Here is a 13883-nt window from a genome sequence, read left to right on the forward strand (position 1 = left end):
GAGTGCAGTGGCGCAATCTCGGCTCACTGCAAGCTCCGCCTCCCGGGATCACACCATTCTCCTGCCTCAGCCTCTCCAAGTAGCTGGGACTACAGGCGCCCGCCACCACACCCGGCTAATTTTTTGTATTTTCAGTAGAGACGGGGTTTCACCGTGGTCTCGGATCTCCTGACCTCGTGATCCGCCTGCCTCAGCCTCCCAAAGTGCTGGGATTACAAGCGTGAGCCACCGCGCCCAGCCTTTTTTTTTTAATTTTTATTTTTGAGACAGAGTCTCTGTCACCCAGGCTGGAGTGCAGTGGAGCAATCTCAGCTCACTGCAACCTCCGCCTCCCAGGTTCAAGCAATTCTCGTGCCTCAACCTCCCAAGTAGCTGGGATTATGGGCGTGTGCCACCACGCTCAGCTAATTTTTTGTATTTTTAGTAGAGATGGGGTTTTGCCATATTGCCCAGCCTAGTCTCGAACTCCTGACCTCAGGCAATCTGCCTGCCTCCGCCTCCCAAAGTGCTAGGATTACAGGCGTGAGCCACCGTGCTTAGCTTGGATTTTATCTTTACAGACTTCTTTAAGCCTTCTGCCATCATGAGGTCACAATGGATGTGTTAATCAATCTGACCCATTTTTTGTGAATAATATCTACCAATCAACCTCACACTTCTGAACGAATATAGTACAAACAATGATTTTTATTGCACAGGACATTTTGTCTGACCACAGATATTAATTGACTTCCTATTGTTGGAAAGTCCTCTTATTCCTAGTTTTGTGGTTTACTGTTGCTAAATTCTGGAAAAATACCTCTGTGTTTCTTTCATTATTGGCAAAGTAAAATCCGTCTCTGTTAGTTATTACTTGTGATAACATCCTCCATGAACCCTTCATTAAACTTTTTATTCCTCATCTATCTATTGGCAACAAATAGGAATAGCGCTAATTTCTGCTATCATTTATATCACTTCTTTCCTTGTACATCCACCTGGTCTTCTACAATTAAACTGGGCGGATCATCTTTGCAAAATACACATTGACCTCACTATTTATTTATTTATTTATTTATTATTTTTATTTTTTAATTTTTTTTGAGATGGAGTCTCGCTCTGTCACCCAGGCTGTAGTGCAGTGGCGCGATCTCGGCTCACTGCAAGCTCCGCCTCCCAGGTTCACGCCATTCTCCTGCCTCAGCCTCCGAGTAGCTGGGACTACAGGTGCCTGTCACCACTCCCAACTAATTTTTTTTTTTTTTCTGTATTTTTAGTAGAGATGGGGTTTCAACGTGTTAGCCAGGATGGTCTCAATCTCCTGACCTCCTGATCTGCCTGCCTCGGCCTCCCAAAGTGCTGGAATTACAGGCGTAAGCCACCGTGCCTGGCCTATTTTTTTATTTTCATTTTTATTTTTATGTGTGAGACACTTCCATTCTGTCACCCAGGCTAGAGTGCAGTAGCATGATCTTGGCTCACTGCAACCTCTGCCTCCTGGGTTCAGGAGATTCTCATGCCTCAGACTTCTGAGTAGCTGGGATTATAGGCACGCACCACCATGTCTGGCTAATTTTTTGTATTTTTAGTAGAGACAAGAGTTTCACCAAGTTGACCAGGCTGGTCTTGAACTCCTGACCTCAAGTGATCCACCCACCTCGCCTCCCAAAGTGCTGGGATTACAGGCATGAGCCACTACACTGAGCCAACCTCATGATTTTCTTATAAATAATTTCAATTTTGGGGGCCAGATACAGTGGCTTACGGCTATAATCCCAGCACTTTGGAAGGCTCATGATTCTATGACGATCACTGCTTCCTACACTTTTTTTTTTTTTTTTTTTTTGAGACAGAGTTTCGCTCTTGTTGCCCCGCCTGGAGTGCAGTGGTATAATCTTGGCTCATTGCAACCTCTGCCTCTCGGGTTCAAGCAATTTTCCTGCCTCATCCTCCCACGTAGCTGGGATTACAGGTGCATGCCACTATGCTTGGCTAATTTTGTACTTTTTGTAGAGACACAGTTTCACCATGTTCGTCAGGCTGGTCTCGAACTGCTGACCTCAGGTGATCCACCCGCCTCGGCCTCCCAGAGTGCTGGGATTACAGGCGTGAGCCACCACGCCCAGTCTGAAGATCTGTGATTTTCTTTTTTCCTTTTTTGAGACAAATTCTCGCTCTGTAGCCCAGGCTAGAGTGCAGTGGCATGATCTCAGCTCACTGCAACCTCTGCCTCCCGAGTTCAAGCAGTTCTCCTGCCTCAGCCTCCCCAGTAGCTGGAATTATAGGCGCACGCCACTGCACCCAGTTAATTTTTTGTATTTTGAGTACAAAATACTGACCATGTTGGCCAGGCTGGTCTGGAACTCCCGACCTCAGGTGATCCGCCCACCTCGGCCTCACAAAGTACTAGGATTACAGGCGTGAGCCACCGCGCCTGGCTGATCTGTGCTTTTCAACAGCCTAATTAGATTGATTTCTGCGAGCAGAGTGAGGAGACCATAAGAGAGCAAATGCTTTCCTGTGGGTCTAGATAGTGAGATGACTATTTATCCATGCAGGAAATTTGAAAGTATAAAGATGGGTTGTAAATAAACCATTTCTGTCCTAGAGACAGACTCATTTAAGTCAGTTTTGTTTCTCATATTATACATATGATCATGACTGTTGGATTCCTATCCTTTCCTAATTCTATATCCTAGATCTAGTTGCTCCATTTCATTTTTATGGCCCTCCTTCACCACCCTCTGATAACTTCTGCTTGCTCTTAACTAAGATTACATAGCCCCTGTCTAGATCACATAGCTTCTAGATCTTTGGTTCATATAATGATATCTGCGTAGCTCTTTTCCTATTATGACTCCTTGATTGTCCTTTTACCATATCAACCTTTATATTCATGTCATAATTGTTTCCCCTACGTCTTGGTTTTAAATTACTGACATCTCTCTGAAGTATATTCAGTCCCAACATTTTTGAGGTTGGTTGTTTTGTTGTTGTTATTTGTTTTTTACCATAAACTCAGCCAGATGGTGTAAGGTTGGTTCTGTTTGCTTTTTTACTTTAGGGATTAGAAGTGAAAAGTAGTTAAGAAGGAGATACAGTTCTGGATAAATACTAAAACCATGTTAAAGAAATAAATTTGTTTATTCTATTTCCTCTTTGACTAAGGCTGTAGTGGAAATTTTTTCCACAGAATGCTACATTTAAGTAACAATCCATTAAGTTTAGCTATTTTTAAAGCTGGTTGATATATCAAAAATTGTCACTTTTTAAATTAAAAGGGGAGGGGGCGGAATTTGGAAACTGGAATAAGGAAAGTGATGATTCCATAGTACAAGCAGAGAGATTCATCTTTTTCTCTTAAATAGGAGACAGAAGCAGATAGACACAGAAATTGAGATCAATTTAGATGATACTCATGAATACAATATCTTCTGTTTATGAAGCAGTTAGGGGCCTTGTACTATATTAAGCATTTTATATTGATTATCTCATTTAATCTTCACAACTCCTCTGTGAGGAGTGGATATTATTATTCTCACTCAATAGCTGAGGGAAGACGTAAAGACCCTAAGTAACTTGCCCAAGACCACTTAGCTTATAAGCATTTCCAATATGACTTTCAAGTCCACTTTCAACTTGACTTTCAAGTCAACGACTATGCTTCACTGCCTCTCTGGGTAGATAAGAAAGTGCTTTTTTGGATAAGACTACATTTGTTAAGTAGGAGTAGTAAGTTCATTTTTGATACTTAAAATACTTTAGAAACTCTCTTAGAAATGTATAAATTTTCAAATTATAAAGTACCTTAGAAACTTCAAAATTTCTAAGAAGAAAAAACTAAAGTCTAGAGATGTTAAGTATTTGTTTTTAGGTGTTTTGGTGTTTTGTTTTGAGACAGAGTCTCGCTCTGTCACCCAAGCTGGAGTACAGTGGCACAATCTTAGCTCACTGGATCCTCCATCTCTTGGGTTCAAGCGATTCTCCTGCCTCAGCCTCCTGAGTAGTTGAAACTACAGGCACGTACCACTACACCTGGCTAACTTTTTGTATTTTTAGTAGAGATGGGGTTTCACCATATTGGCCAGGCAGGTCTCAAACTCCTGACCTCAAGTAATATGTCCACCTCAGCCTCCCGAAGTGCTAGGATTATAGGCGTGAGCCACCACACCCGACCTAGAGATGTTAAGTAATTTGAATCCAAGTTAGTTAACCAAAAATATTTAGCCAGTGCTTTCCTCCATATTGGATCACAAAAGAACATGGAATGAAAACCTATTATGTCCAAAAATACCTTCGTAAATTAATTCTACATGGAGTAGTTACTTGTATTAACAACATACCTGACAGTGGAGTTCGAGACCAGCCTGACCAACACAGTGAAACCTCGTCTCTACTAAAAATAGAAAAATTAGCCGGGCGTGGTGGTGGGCACCTATAGTCTCAGCTACTCAGGAGGCTGAGGCAGGAGAATGGCGTGAACCTGGGAGGCGGAGGTTGCAGTGAGCCACATCACGCCACTGCACTCCAGCCTGGGCAACAGAGCAAGACTCCATCTCAAAAAAAAAACAAAAAAAAAAACCTGACAATATCATCTCAATTTGTAAATTGATAAAGTAGAAGAAAACTTGTCAAATTTAATAATATTTTATAAATTTACAAATTGTGACAATATTGACATTTTATATAATATGAAATACATAATTAAGAATTTAATGCATTAAAACCTATTCTATATTATTATTTATGAAATTTTTCAGTATTTTAAAAACTGATGAAATTAGAAGGAAGATTTGAGTCTTAAGAAAGCATTGACTGCATAATGTAGCAAAAGTGCTGGAATATCAATGCAAGAAATATTCTTTTTTTTTTTTTTTTTTTTTTTGAGACGGAGTCTCGCTCTTTCACCCAGGCTGGAGTGCAGTGGCCCGATCTCGGCTCACTGCAGGCTCCGCCCCCCAGGGTTCACGCCATTCTCCTGCTTCAGCCTCCCGCGTAGCTGGGACTACAGGCACCCGCCACTTCGCCCGGCTAATTTTTTTGTATTTTTAGTAGAGACGGGGTTTCACCGTGTTAGCCAGGATGGTCTCGATCTCCTGACCTCGTGATCTGCCCGCCTCGGCCTCCCAAAGTGCTGGGATTACAGGCGTGAGCCACTGCGCCCAGCCTGCAAGAAATATTCTTGATAGTGATTTAACCATGGATTCTCATGATCAGATGGGCCTAAACTAGTACTATAGTCATAGATATTTTGCTATTCTATGCTATAATTACATAAAGGAACTTTAGACTAATAATCTGCATTGTTGACAGTGAATCAGTTATAGTTTTTTTTTTTAAATAAAAGGCCAGGCGTGGTGGCTCATGCCTGTAATCCCAGCACTTTGGGAAGCTGAGGCAGTGGATCATCTGAGGTCAGGAGTTCGAGACCAGCCTGGCCAACATGGTGAAACTCTGTCTCTACTAAAAATACAAAAATTCGCCAGGCGTGGTGGTGTGCTCCTGTAGTTGCAGCTACTTGGAGCTGAGGCAGGATAGTCGCTTGAACCCAGGAGGCTGAGGCTGCAGTGAGCCAAGATCGCACCACTGCACTCCAGCCTGGGCGACACAGTGAGACCAAGACCCTGCCTAAAAAAAAAGAAAAATGAAAGGACAACCCACAAAATGGGAGAAAACATTTGCAAACTGCCCATGTGACAAGGGATTAATAACCAGAATATGTAAGGAGCTCAAACAGCTCTCTAGAAAAAAAAAAAATCTCATAATCAAATTTAAAATGGGAAAATGATTTCAGTAAACATTTCTCCAAAGAAGTCGTGCAAATGAGGCCAGGTGTGGTGGCTAACACCTGTAATCCCAGCACTTTGGGGGGCCAAGGTGGGCAGATAACTTGAGGTCAGGAATTTGAGACCATCCTGGCCAACATGGTAAAACTCCATCTCTACTAAAAATACAAAAATTAGCCAGGTGTGATGGTGGGCACCTGTAATCCCAGCTGCTCAGGAGCCTGAGACAGGAGAATCACTTGGACCTGGTAGATGGAGGTTGCAGTGAGCCAAGATCACACCACTGCACTCCAGCCTGGGCAACAGAATGAGACTCCATCTTAAAGAAAAAAGACAGGCCGGGTGCGGTGGCTCACGCTTGTAATCCCAGCACTTTGGGAGGCCGAGGCGGGCGGATCACGAGGTCAGGAGATCGAGACCACGGTGAAACCCCGTCTCTACTAAAAATACAAAAAATTAGCCAGGCTGGTGGCGGGCGCCTGTAGTCCCAGCTGCTCAGAGAGGCTGAGGCAGGAGAATGGCGTGAACCCGGGAGGCGGAGCTTGCAGTGAGCCGAGATTGCGCCACTGCACTCCAGCCTGGGCGACAGAGCGAGACTCCGTCTTAAAAAAAAAAAAAAAAAAAAAAAGACAAATGGCAGACAGGTATGTGAAAAGGTGCCGAACATCACTGGTCATCTGAGAAATGCAAATCAAAACTATGAGATATCATCTCACCCCAGTTAAAATGTCTTTTTTCCAAAAGACAGACAATAACAAATGTTGGTGAGGATATGGAGAAAAGGGAACCCTCATACATTGTTGATGGGAATATAAATGAGTACAACCACTATGGAGAACAGTTCAGAGGTTCCTCAAAACACTAAAAATAGAGCTACTATACAATCCAGCAATCCCACTCCTAAGAATATACTCAAAAGAAAGGAAATCAGTATATCAAAGAGATGTCTGCACTCCCAGGTTTATTGCAGCACTATTCGCAATAGCCAAGATTTGGAATCAAGCTGTGTCCATTGACAGACAAGTGGATAAAGAAAATGTGGTACACAGGCCAGGCGCGGTGGCTCACGCCTGTAATCCTAGCACTTTGGGAGGCCGAGGCAGGCGGATCACGAGGTCAGGAGATCGAGACCATCCTGGCTAACACAGTGAAACCTCGTCTCTACTAAAAATACAAAAAATTAGCCGGGCGTGGTGACAGGCGCCTGTAGTCCCAGCTACTCGGGAGGCTGAGGCAGGAGAATGGCATGAACCTGGGAGGTAGAGCTTGCAGTGAGCCGAGATTGTGCCACTGCACTCCAGCCTGGATGACAGAGCAAGACTCCGTCTCAAAAAAAAAAAACAAAATGTGGTACACATACACAATGGAGCACTATTCACACACAAAACAGAACGAGATCCTGTCATTTGCAACAACATGGATGGAACTGAAGGTCATAATGTTAAGTGAGATGAGCCAGGCACAGAAAGACACACTTCGCATGTTCTTTCTTATTTTTTGGAGCTAGAAATTAAAACAATTGAGCTCCTGGAGATAGAGAGTAGAATGATGGTTACCAGAGGCTGGGATGCATATTTGGAGGCAGGCAGGATGGATGGTTAATGGATGTTAAAAAAAAAAAAAAGAAAAAAACAGAATGATTGAGACCTAGCATTTGCTAACACAAGACTGTGGGTATAGTCAAAAATAATGTAATTGTACTTTTTAAAATAACTAAAAGTGTAATTGGATTGTTTGTAACACAAGCAATAAATGTTTGAGAGGATGGATGCCACATTTACCCTCATGTGATTATTATGCATTGCATATCTGTATCAAAATACCATGTAGGCCAGGCGCGGTGGCTCACGCCTCTAATCCCAGCACTTTGGGAGGCTGAGGCGGGTAGATCACGAGGTCAGGAGATTGAGACCATCCTAGCTAACACAGTGAAACTCTGTCTCTACTAAAAATACAAAAAATTAGCTGGGCATGGTGGCACATGCCTGTAGTCCCAGCTACTCAGGAGGCTGAGGCAGGACAATCGCTTGAACCCAGGAGGCGGAGGTTGCAGTGAGCTGAGGTCGCGCCACTGCACTCCAGCCTGAGCCTGGATGACAAAGTGAGACTCCTTCTCGGAAAAAAAAAAAAAATCTCATGTAACCCACAAATACATACACCTAGTATGTATCCACAAAAATTAAAAATAAAAAAAAAATTTGTATGAACGTACAGAGTCTTTGTGATAAGGCAGGAAAATACAATCAATACTGGGCAATTTGGTGCTACAAAATAAGTACAAAACAATTGTATTTATTATTGGTATACAAAAGAAGTACACTGATAATACAAAGTAGGTACAAAGTATTATTGGTGTATAAAAGAAGAGCAACTAATGGTGTAGAGAAAGGGAAAATTGGTGTGGATTGGATTAGTCATATAGGCTTAATTGGAAAAAAAGGCAACATGGTATCATTTTTTGTGACTGTAATGTATTTTTCAGGAATTTGTATGGTATTTTTCTATTTTGTGAAATGAGATTATAAACCCCCCAGGGGTGTTTATAAGTCATACATTAGCTGAACATGCCAAGAGCTCTTATTTCTTGTTTTAGTGTAGTGTGCCAATTATAAACTATATTCAAAGCCAAGTGGATTTGAGCAAGTAAAATATCTACTTGGTCTATTTGTTGTGTTGTACAGATCTAAACAGGAATGTTTAATGTATTCTGAAGATACAGATTGTAAAACTTTCCTTAAATATTATATTACTAGTTTTGATCAATTTAACAGTCCTTTTTCTTTTGTTACTTCTTATTAAGGGTCAACTGTATTTGTTGGTAACGGACCAGGGGTTTCTTACTGAAGAAAAAGTTGTTTGGGAAAGCCTACACAATGTAGATGGTGATGGAAATTTCTGTGACTCAGAATTTCATCTTCGACCTCCTTCAGATCCTGAAACTGTATACAAAGGACAGCAAGATCAGATAGATCAGGTAAATTTGTAATGTCTTCTTTATAGTGCTCACAATGCTGATTTTTTTCAAATGTGAATTCATTTATCCAAAATTTTTCAACTAAAGATTAATTCATCAATATACTTGTGAAATTTTCCTGACACTTCCTGAATAGTTAGTGATCATTCTACATGTACATTAATTATGTACTTTGGTGCAGAAGGCCAGATCATATTGAACTGTGAAGGTCATGGTGAGAAGTTTGAATTTTATTCTAATTGCAGTAGGGAAGCTATGTCAAGTATTAAACACGGAAGTGATGGGATCTTCTTTACCTTTTTAAAAGACTGTTATTTGGAGAATACATAGGAAGGAAACAGGTCTAAGCAGAGACAAACAGTCCAAGCAAGAGCGATGATGGCTTAGCCTTGGGTGGTAGAGGTGAAGAGATGAGCACATATCTGAGCTATATTTTGACTAGTTAGAAAAAGTAGAGGAGAGAGAATCTGGAAGGTAGCATATAGTGTATAAATAATGGGTGGATATTCTAAACTTTAGAGGCCAAGGTAAGGAGGAGTAGTAGACATTTGTAGCAGGAGACGCACTAGTGAATAGAACTTGAATTTAGAAATGAGACAGATGAGATTTTTTTTTTTTTTTTTTGACAGATGAGATTTTTGCCTGCCATAACTGGGCAGTCTTGGAGCCACAGGTCTGTTTATTATTAGAAGTATGATGGTGATGTGAATTCTTCCCTGACTGAGGCAAAAATATGATCATGTTAAACAGTTGACATATATTTTACTTACAACAATTTAAGTGCACAAAGACTGTTCAATTACCCAATATTCAGTGAGGAGTTGTATTCCTGGCACTATAATTAGGTCCTAGAGATACAAAGATAAATCATTCAGTCCTGTCCTTAAAGATGCTGCAGCCTAGTAGGGAAGGCAGATATTTGACCAACTCGTGTTATATGTTAAGTCTATAATGGTAATTTGAAGAGCAGGTATCAAGTACACAAAAGAATATTTAATTCGCCGGGTGCAGTGGCTCACACCTGTAATCCCAGCACTTTGGGAGGCCAAGGCAGGCGGATCACCAGGTCAGGAGATCGAGACCATCCTGGCTAACATGGTGAAACCCCGTCTCTACTAAAAGTATAAAAATCAATTAGCCGGGTGTGGTGGCGGGTGCCTGTAGTCCCGGCTACTCAGGAGGCTGAGGCAGGAGAATGGCATGAACCCGGGAAGCAGAGCTTGCAGCGAGCTGAGATCGTGCCACTGCACTCCAGCCTGGGCGACAGAGCGAGACTCCATCTCAAAACAAAAAAAAGAATATTTAATTCAAACAAATATGCATCTTTCTAGGACTTTTCTTTGAAAAACAGTTCTGAAAGTCATGCCCATTTTCCTTCAGAAGCTCTACAGGGGTATTGTTTTTTAAATGTTAAGAAAAATATGTGAGATTTTTCTAAGCATTATATTGTATATAAAAAATACTGGGCCAGGCAGGGTGGCTCATGCCTATAATCCCAGCACTTTGAGAGGCCGAGGCGGGTGGATCACCTGAGGTCAGGAGTTCAAGACCAGCCTGGCCAACATGGCGAAACCCCGTCTCTACTAAACGTACAAAGATTAGCCAGGTGTGGTGGTGCGCACCTGTAACCCTAGCTACTCAGGAGGCTGAGGTGACAGAATCACTTGAACCCAGGGGGCGGAAGTTATAATGAGCCAAGATCGTGCCATTGCACTCCAACCTGGGTGACAGAGCGAGAGTCTGTCTCAAAAGAAAAAACAGGCTGGGCACAGTGGCTCACACCTATAGTCGCAGCACTTTGGGAGGCTGAGGCGGGCCAATCACGAGGTCAGGAGATCAAGACCATCCTGGCTAACCTGGTGAAACCCCGTCTTTAATTTAAAAAATGCAAAAAATTAGCCGGGCGTGATGGCACACACCTGTAGTCTCAGCTACTCGGGAGACTGAGGCAGGAGAACTGCTTGAACCCAGGAACCGGAGGTTGCAGTGAGCCAAGATAACGCCACTGCACTCCAGCCTGGGCGACAGAGCGAGACTGCGTCTCAAAAAGAAAAAAAAAAAAACTGGAGAAGGGGAATGAAGGCAAAGCGATAGATAGTCACAGTAGTCCAGATAAGGTGTTGAGATTGTTATCTGGAAGCAGCAAGGAAGAGGTGGATTCAAGACCATGAGGCTTCATAAAGAGCAGAGTTTGAAGAATTCAGAAGAACTTGAAGGACAAATTCTTTATATCTTTAGATCCATGAGATAGTCATGCTATATATATGACAAGATCTTTACAGGCAGCAACCTTTTTTATTTTTTGAGACAGGGTCTCACTCTGTCACCCAGGCTAGAGTACAGTGGTGCGATCTCGGCTCACTGCAACCTCCACCTCCCAGGCTCAAGCAATTCTGTCACCTCAGCCTCCCAAGTAGCTGGGACTACAGGCATGTGCCACCACACCCAGCTAATTTTTGTATTTTTAGTTGAGGCAGGGTTTTGCCATGTTACCCACACTGGTCTCAAACTCCTGGGCTCAAGTGATGTGCCCGCCTTGGCCCCCTAAAGTGCTGGGATTACAGGTGTGAGCCACTGCACCTGGCCACAGGCAAAAACCATTTACCCATCCTCTGTATTTTTTAAAATTATCTTATTTCGAGGGTAGATTGGGGAGGAGGTACACAGACTGGTCAAATTTTAGTCAACACCGACTCTTAATAAAGTGGATATTAAGTTAATGCCCTTGACCAAAATGCACTGTTTCTGATAGAAACCAATCTGAGTGTGTACATGGGAGGAGGGAGGAGATGGTTAAATACCTGAGGAAGACTATATGATGGCTACTATGTTGGCTTTAAAAATCATCTTTTAGAAGAATATTTAATAATCTTGGGAAATTCTTATTTTCTTAAACAGAAGACTTTTATGACACTAAATGGAAAAGAAAACATTACAGTAGTTTCAGAGGGTTGGTTTGAATTTGTATGGGAATGTAGAAAAAATAATAAACTACTGTTAACAGTAGTTGTCTCTGTGTAATGATATTATGGTGATTTAAACTTTGTTGTTTATGGTTTTCAGTTTTGTCTGAATTGCCTATAGGCATGTGTTTCTTTTGTAAATGGGGAACTTTTAAAAAAAATTCTTTAAACCAATTTACTTATTTATTTATATATGAAACAGGGTCTCAGTCACCTAGGCTACAGTGCAATGGTGTGATCACAGCTCACTGCAGCCTCAACTTTCTGGGCTCAAGTGATCCTCCCACCTCAGCCTCCCCTAGTAGCTGGGACCACGGGCATGCATCACCATGCCCAGCTAATTTTTTTGTGTTTTTTTGCAGAAACAGAGTTTTGCCATGTTGCTCAGGCTGGTCTCAAACTCCTGGGCTCAAGCAACCTGCCCGCCTCAGCCTCCCAAAGTGCTAGGAATATAGGTGTGTGCCGTTGTACCTGGCTCCGCGCTACTTTTTGTTTTGTTTTGTTTTTAGCTTTCTTGGCTGCCTATATATGGCTTCCAGAAAAAATTTCAAATACATTCCCCCCAATTTTTTTTTTTTTTCGCAACCGAGTCTTGCTCTGTCGCCCAAGCTGGAGTGCAGTGGCATGATCTCGGCTCACTGCAATCTCCGCCTCCCAGGTTCAAGTGATTCTCCTGCTTTAGCTTCCCAAGTAGTTAGAATTACAGGCGTGTACCACCACACCTGGCTAATTTTTGTGTTTTTAATAGAGACGGGGTTTCACCATGTTGGCCAGGCTGGTCTCGAACTTCTGGGCTCAAGCGATCCACCTGCCTTGGCCTCCCAAAGTGCTGGGAATATAGGCGTGAGCCACCATGCCTGGCCTCCAAAAATATTTAGAACAATGACAGAATCACTGAAATAAGTTCATAGCTCCCCAAGGGAAATACTTAGGAAGATAACTGTCATTTTGATGTTTAAAAGAAAATGTTTTTTATTTTATTTTAATTATTTTGTTATTTTACATTGTTTTCTTTTTCTTTTTTGTTTTTATTTTATTCATTTTTATAGACAGGGCCTCTCTCTGTCACCCATGCTGGGGTGCAGTGAGGAGATCATAACTCACTGTAACCTCAAATTCCTGGGCTGAAGCAATCCTCCTGCCTCAGCCTCCCAAGTAGCTAGGACTGCAGGTGCACACCACCACACCTGGCTGATTTTTAAACTTTTTTTGTAGAGACAGGGTCTTGCTATATTGCCCAGACCTGGTATATTTTTTTAAAGCCATTCTTACAGCTTTATAGATATAACGTCTGTATTTGCAGTCATTCATTCTTAGGTGAAATCTCATAGCTAATGATGGTTATAATTTAATTTCTTAGGATTATCTTATGGCATTATCTCTACAACAAGAACAGCAGAGCCAAGAGATCAATTGGGAACAAATCCCAGAAGGAATCAGTGATTTGGAACTAGCAAAGAAACTCCAAGAGGAAGAGGACAGACGGGCTTCTCAATACTATCAGGAACAGGAACAAGCAGCTGCTGCTGCTGCTGCTGCTTCTACACAGGCTCAGGTAAAAACTAGTGTTCTGAGTCTTAAATGTGATGATCACGGCTGGGTGCAGTGGCTCACACCTGCATTCCCAGCACTTTGGGAGGCCGAGGCAGGCAGATTGCTTGAGGCCAGGAGTTCGAGACCAGCCTGGCCAACATGGCAAAACCCTATCTCTACTAAAAATACAAAATTAGCCGGGCGTGGTGGTGGTGAACACTTGTAATCCCAGGTACTCGGGAGGCTGAGGCAGGAGAATTGCTTGAACCTGGGAGGCAGAGGTTGCAGTGAGCTGAGATTGTGCCACTACACTCCAGTCGGGATGACAGAGCAAGACTCCTTCTCAAAAAAAAAAAAAATTGATGATCACTTTAGCAGTAAATTTCACTTGAGATAAAAAATTTTAAATTAGGTGAGCCGGGCGCGGTGGCTCACGCTTGTAATCCCAGCACTTTGGGAGGCCGAGGTGGGCGGATCACGAGGTCAGGAGATTGAGACCACGGTGAAACCCCGTCTCTACTAAAAATACAAAAAAATTGGCCGGGCGTGGTGGCGGGCGCCTGTAGTCCCAGCTACTCGGAGAGGCTGAGGCAGGAGAATGGCGTGAACCCGGGAGGCGGAGCCTGCAGTGAGCCGAGATCACGCCAC

The 13883-nt window shown here is 42.6% G+C and overlaps 1 protein-coding gene across 3 annotated transcripts in view; it reads left to right on the forward strand.

The window, feature by feature from the left end:
• Positions 1 to 13883, forward strand: part of LOC116463628 (ubiquitin carboxyl-terminal hydrolase MINDY-2) — a 93074-nt gene that overhangs the window by 72083 nt on the left and 7108 nt on the right. For 2 of the 3 annotated variants that reach the window (XM_032146809.2, XM_032146810.2), the window contains exons 7-8: positions 8566 to 8739; positions 13063 to 13257. In XM_032146809.2, coding sequence (XP_032002700.1) covers positions 8566 to 8739; positions 13063 to 13257 — 369 coding nt within the window. Of the gene's footprint in view, positions 1 to 8565; positions 8740 to 9368; positions 9413 to 13062; positions 13258 to 13883 lie in introns of those variants that run through there. The other variant, XM_058434766.1, reaches the window with a different exon arrangement.

This window comes from Hylobates moloch, unplaced genomic scaffold (genome assembly GCF_009828535.3).
Source record: "Hylobates moloch isolate HMO894 unplaced genomic scaffold, HMol_V3 SCAFFOLD_45, whole genome shotgun sequence".
Lineage (NCBI taxonomy): Eukaryota > Metazoa > Chordata > Mammalia > Primates > Hylobatidae > Hylobates > Hylobates moloch.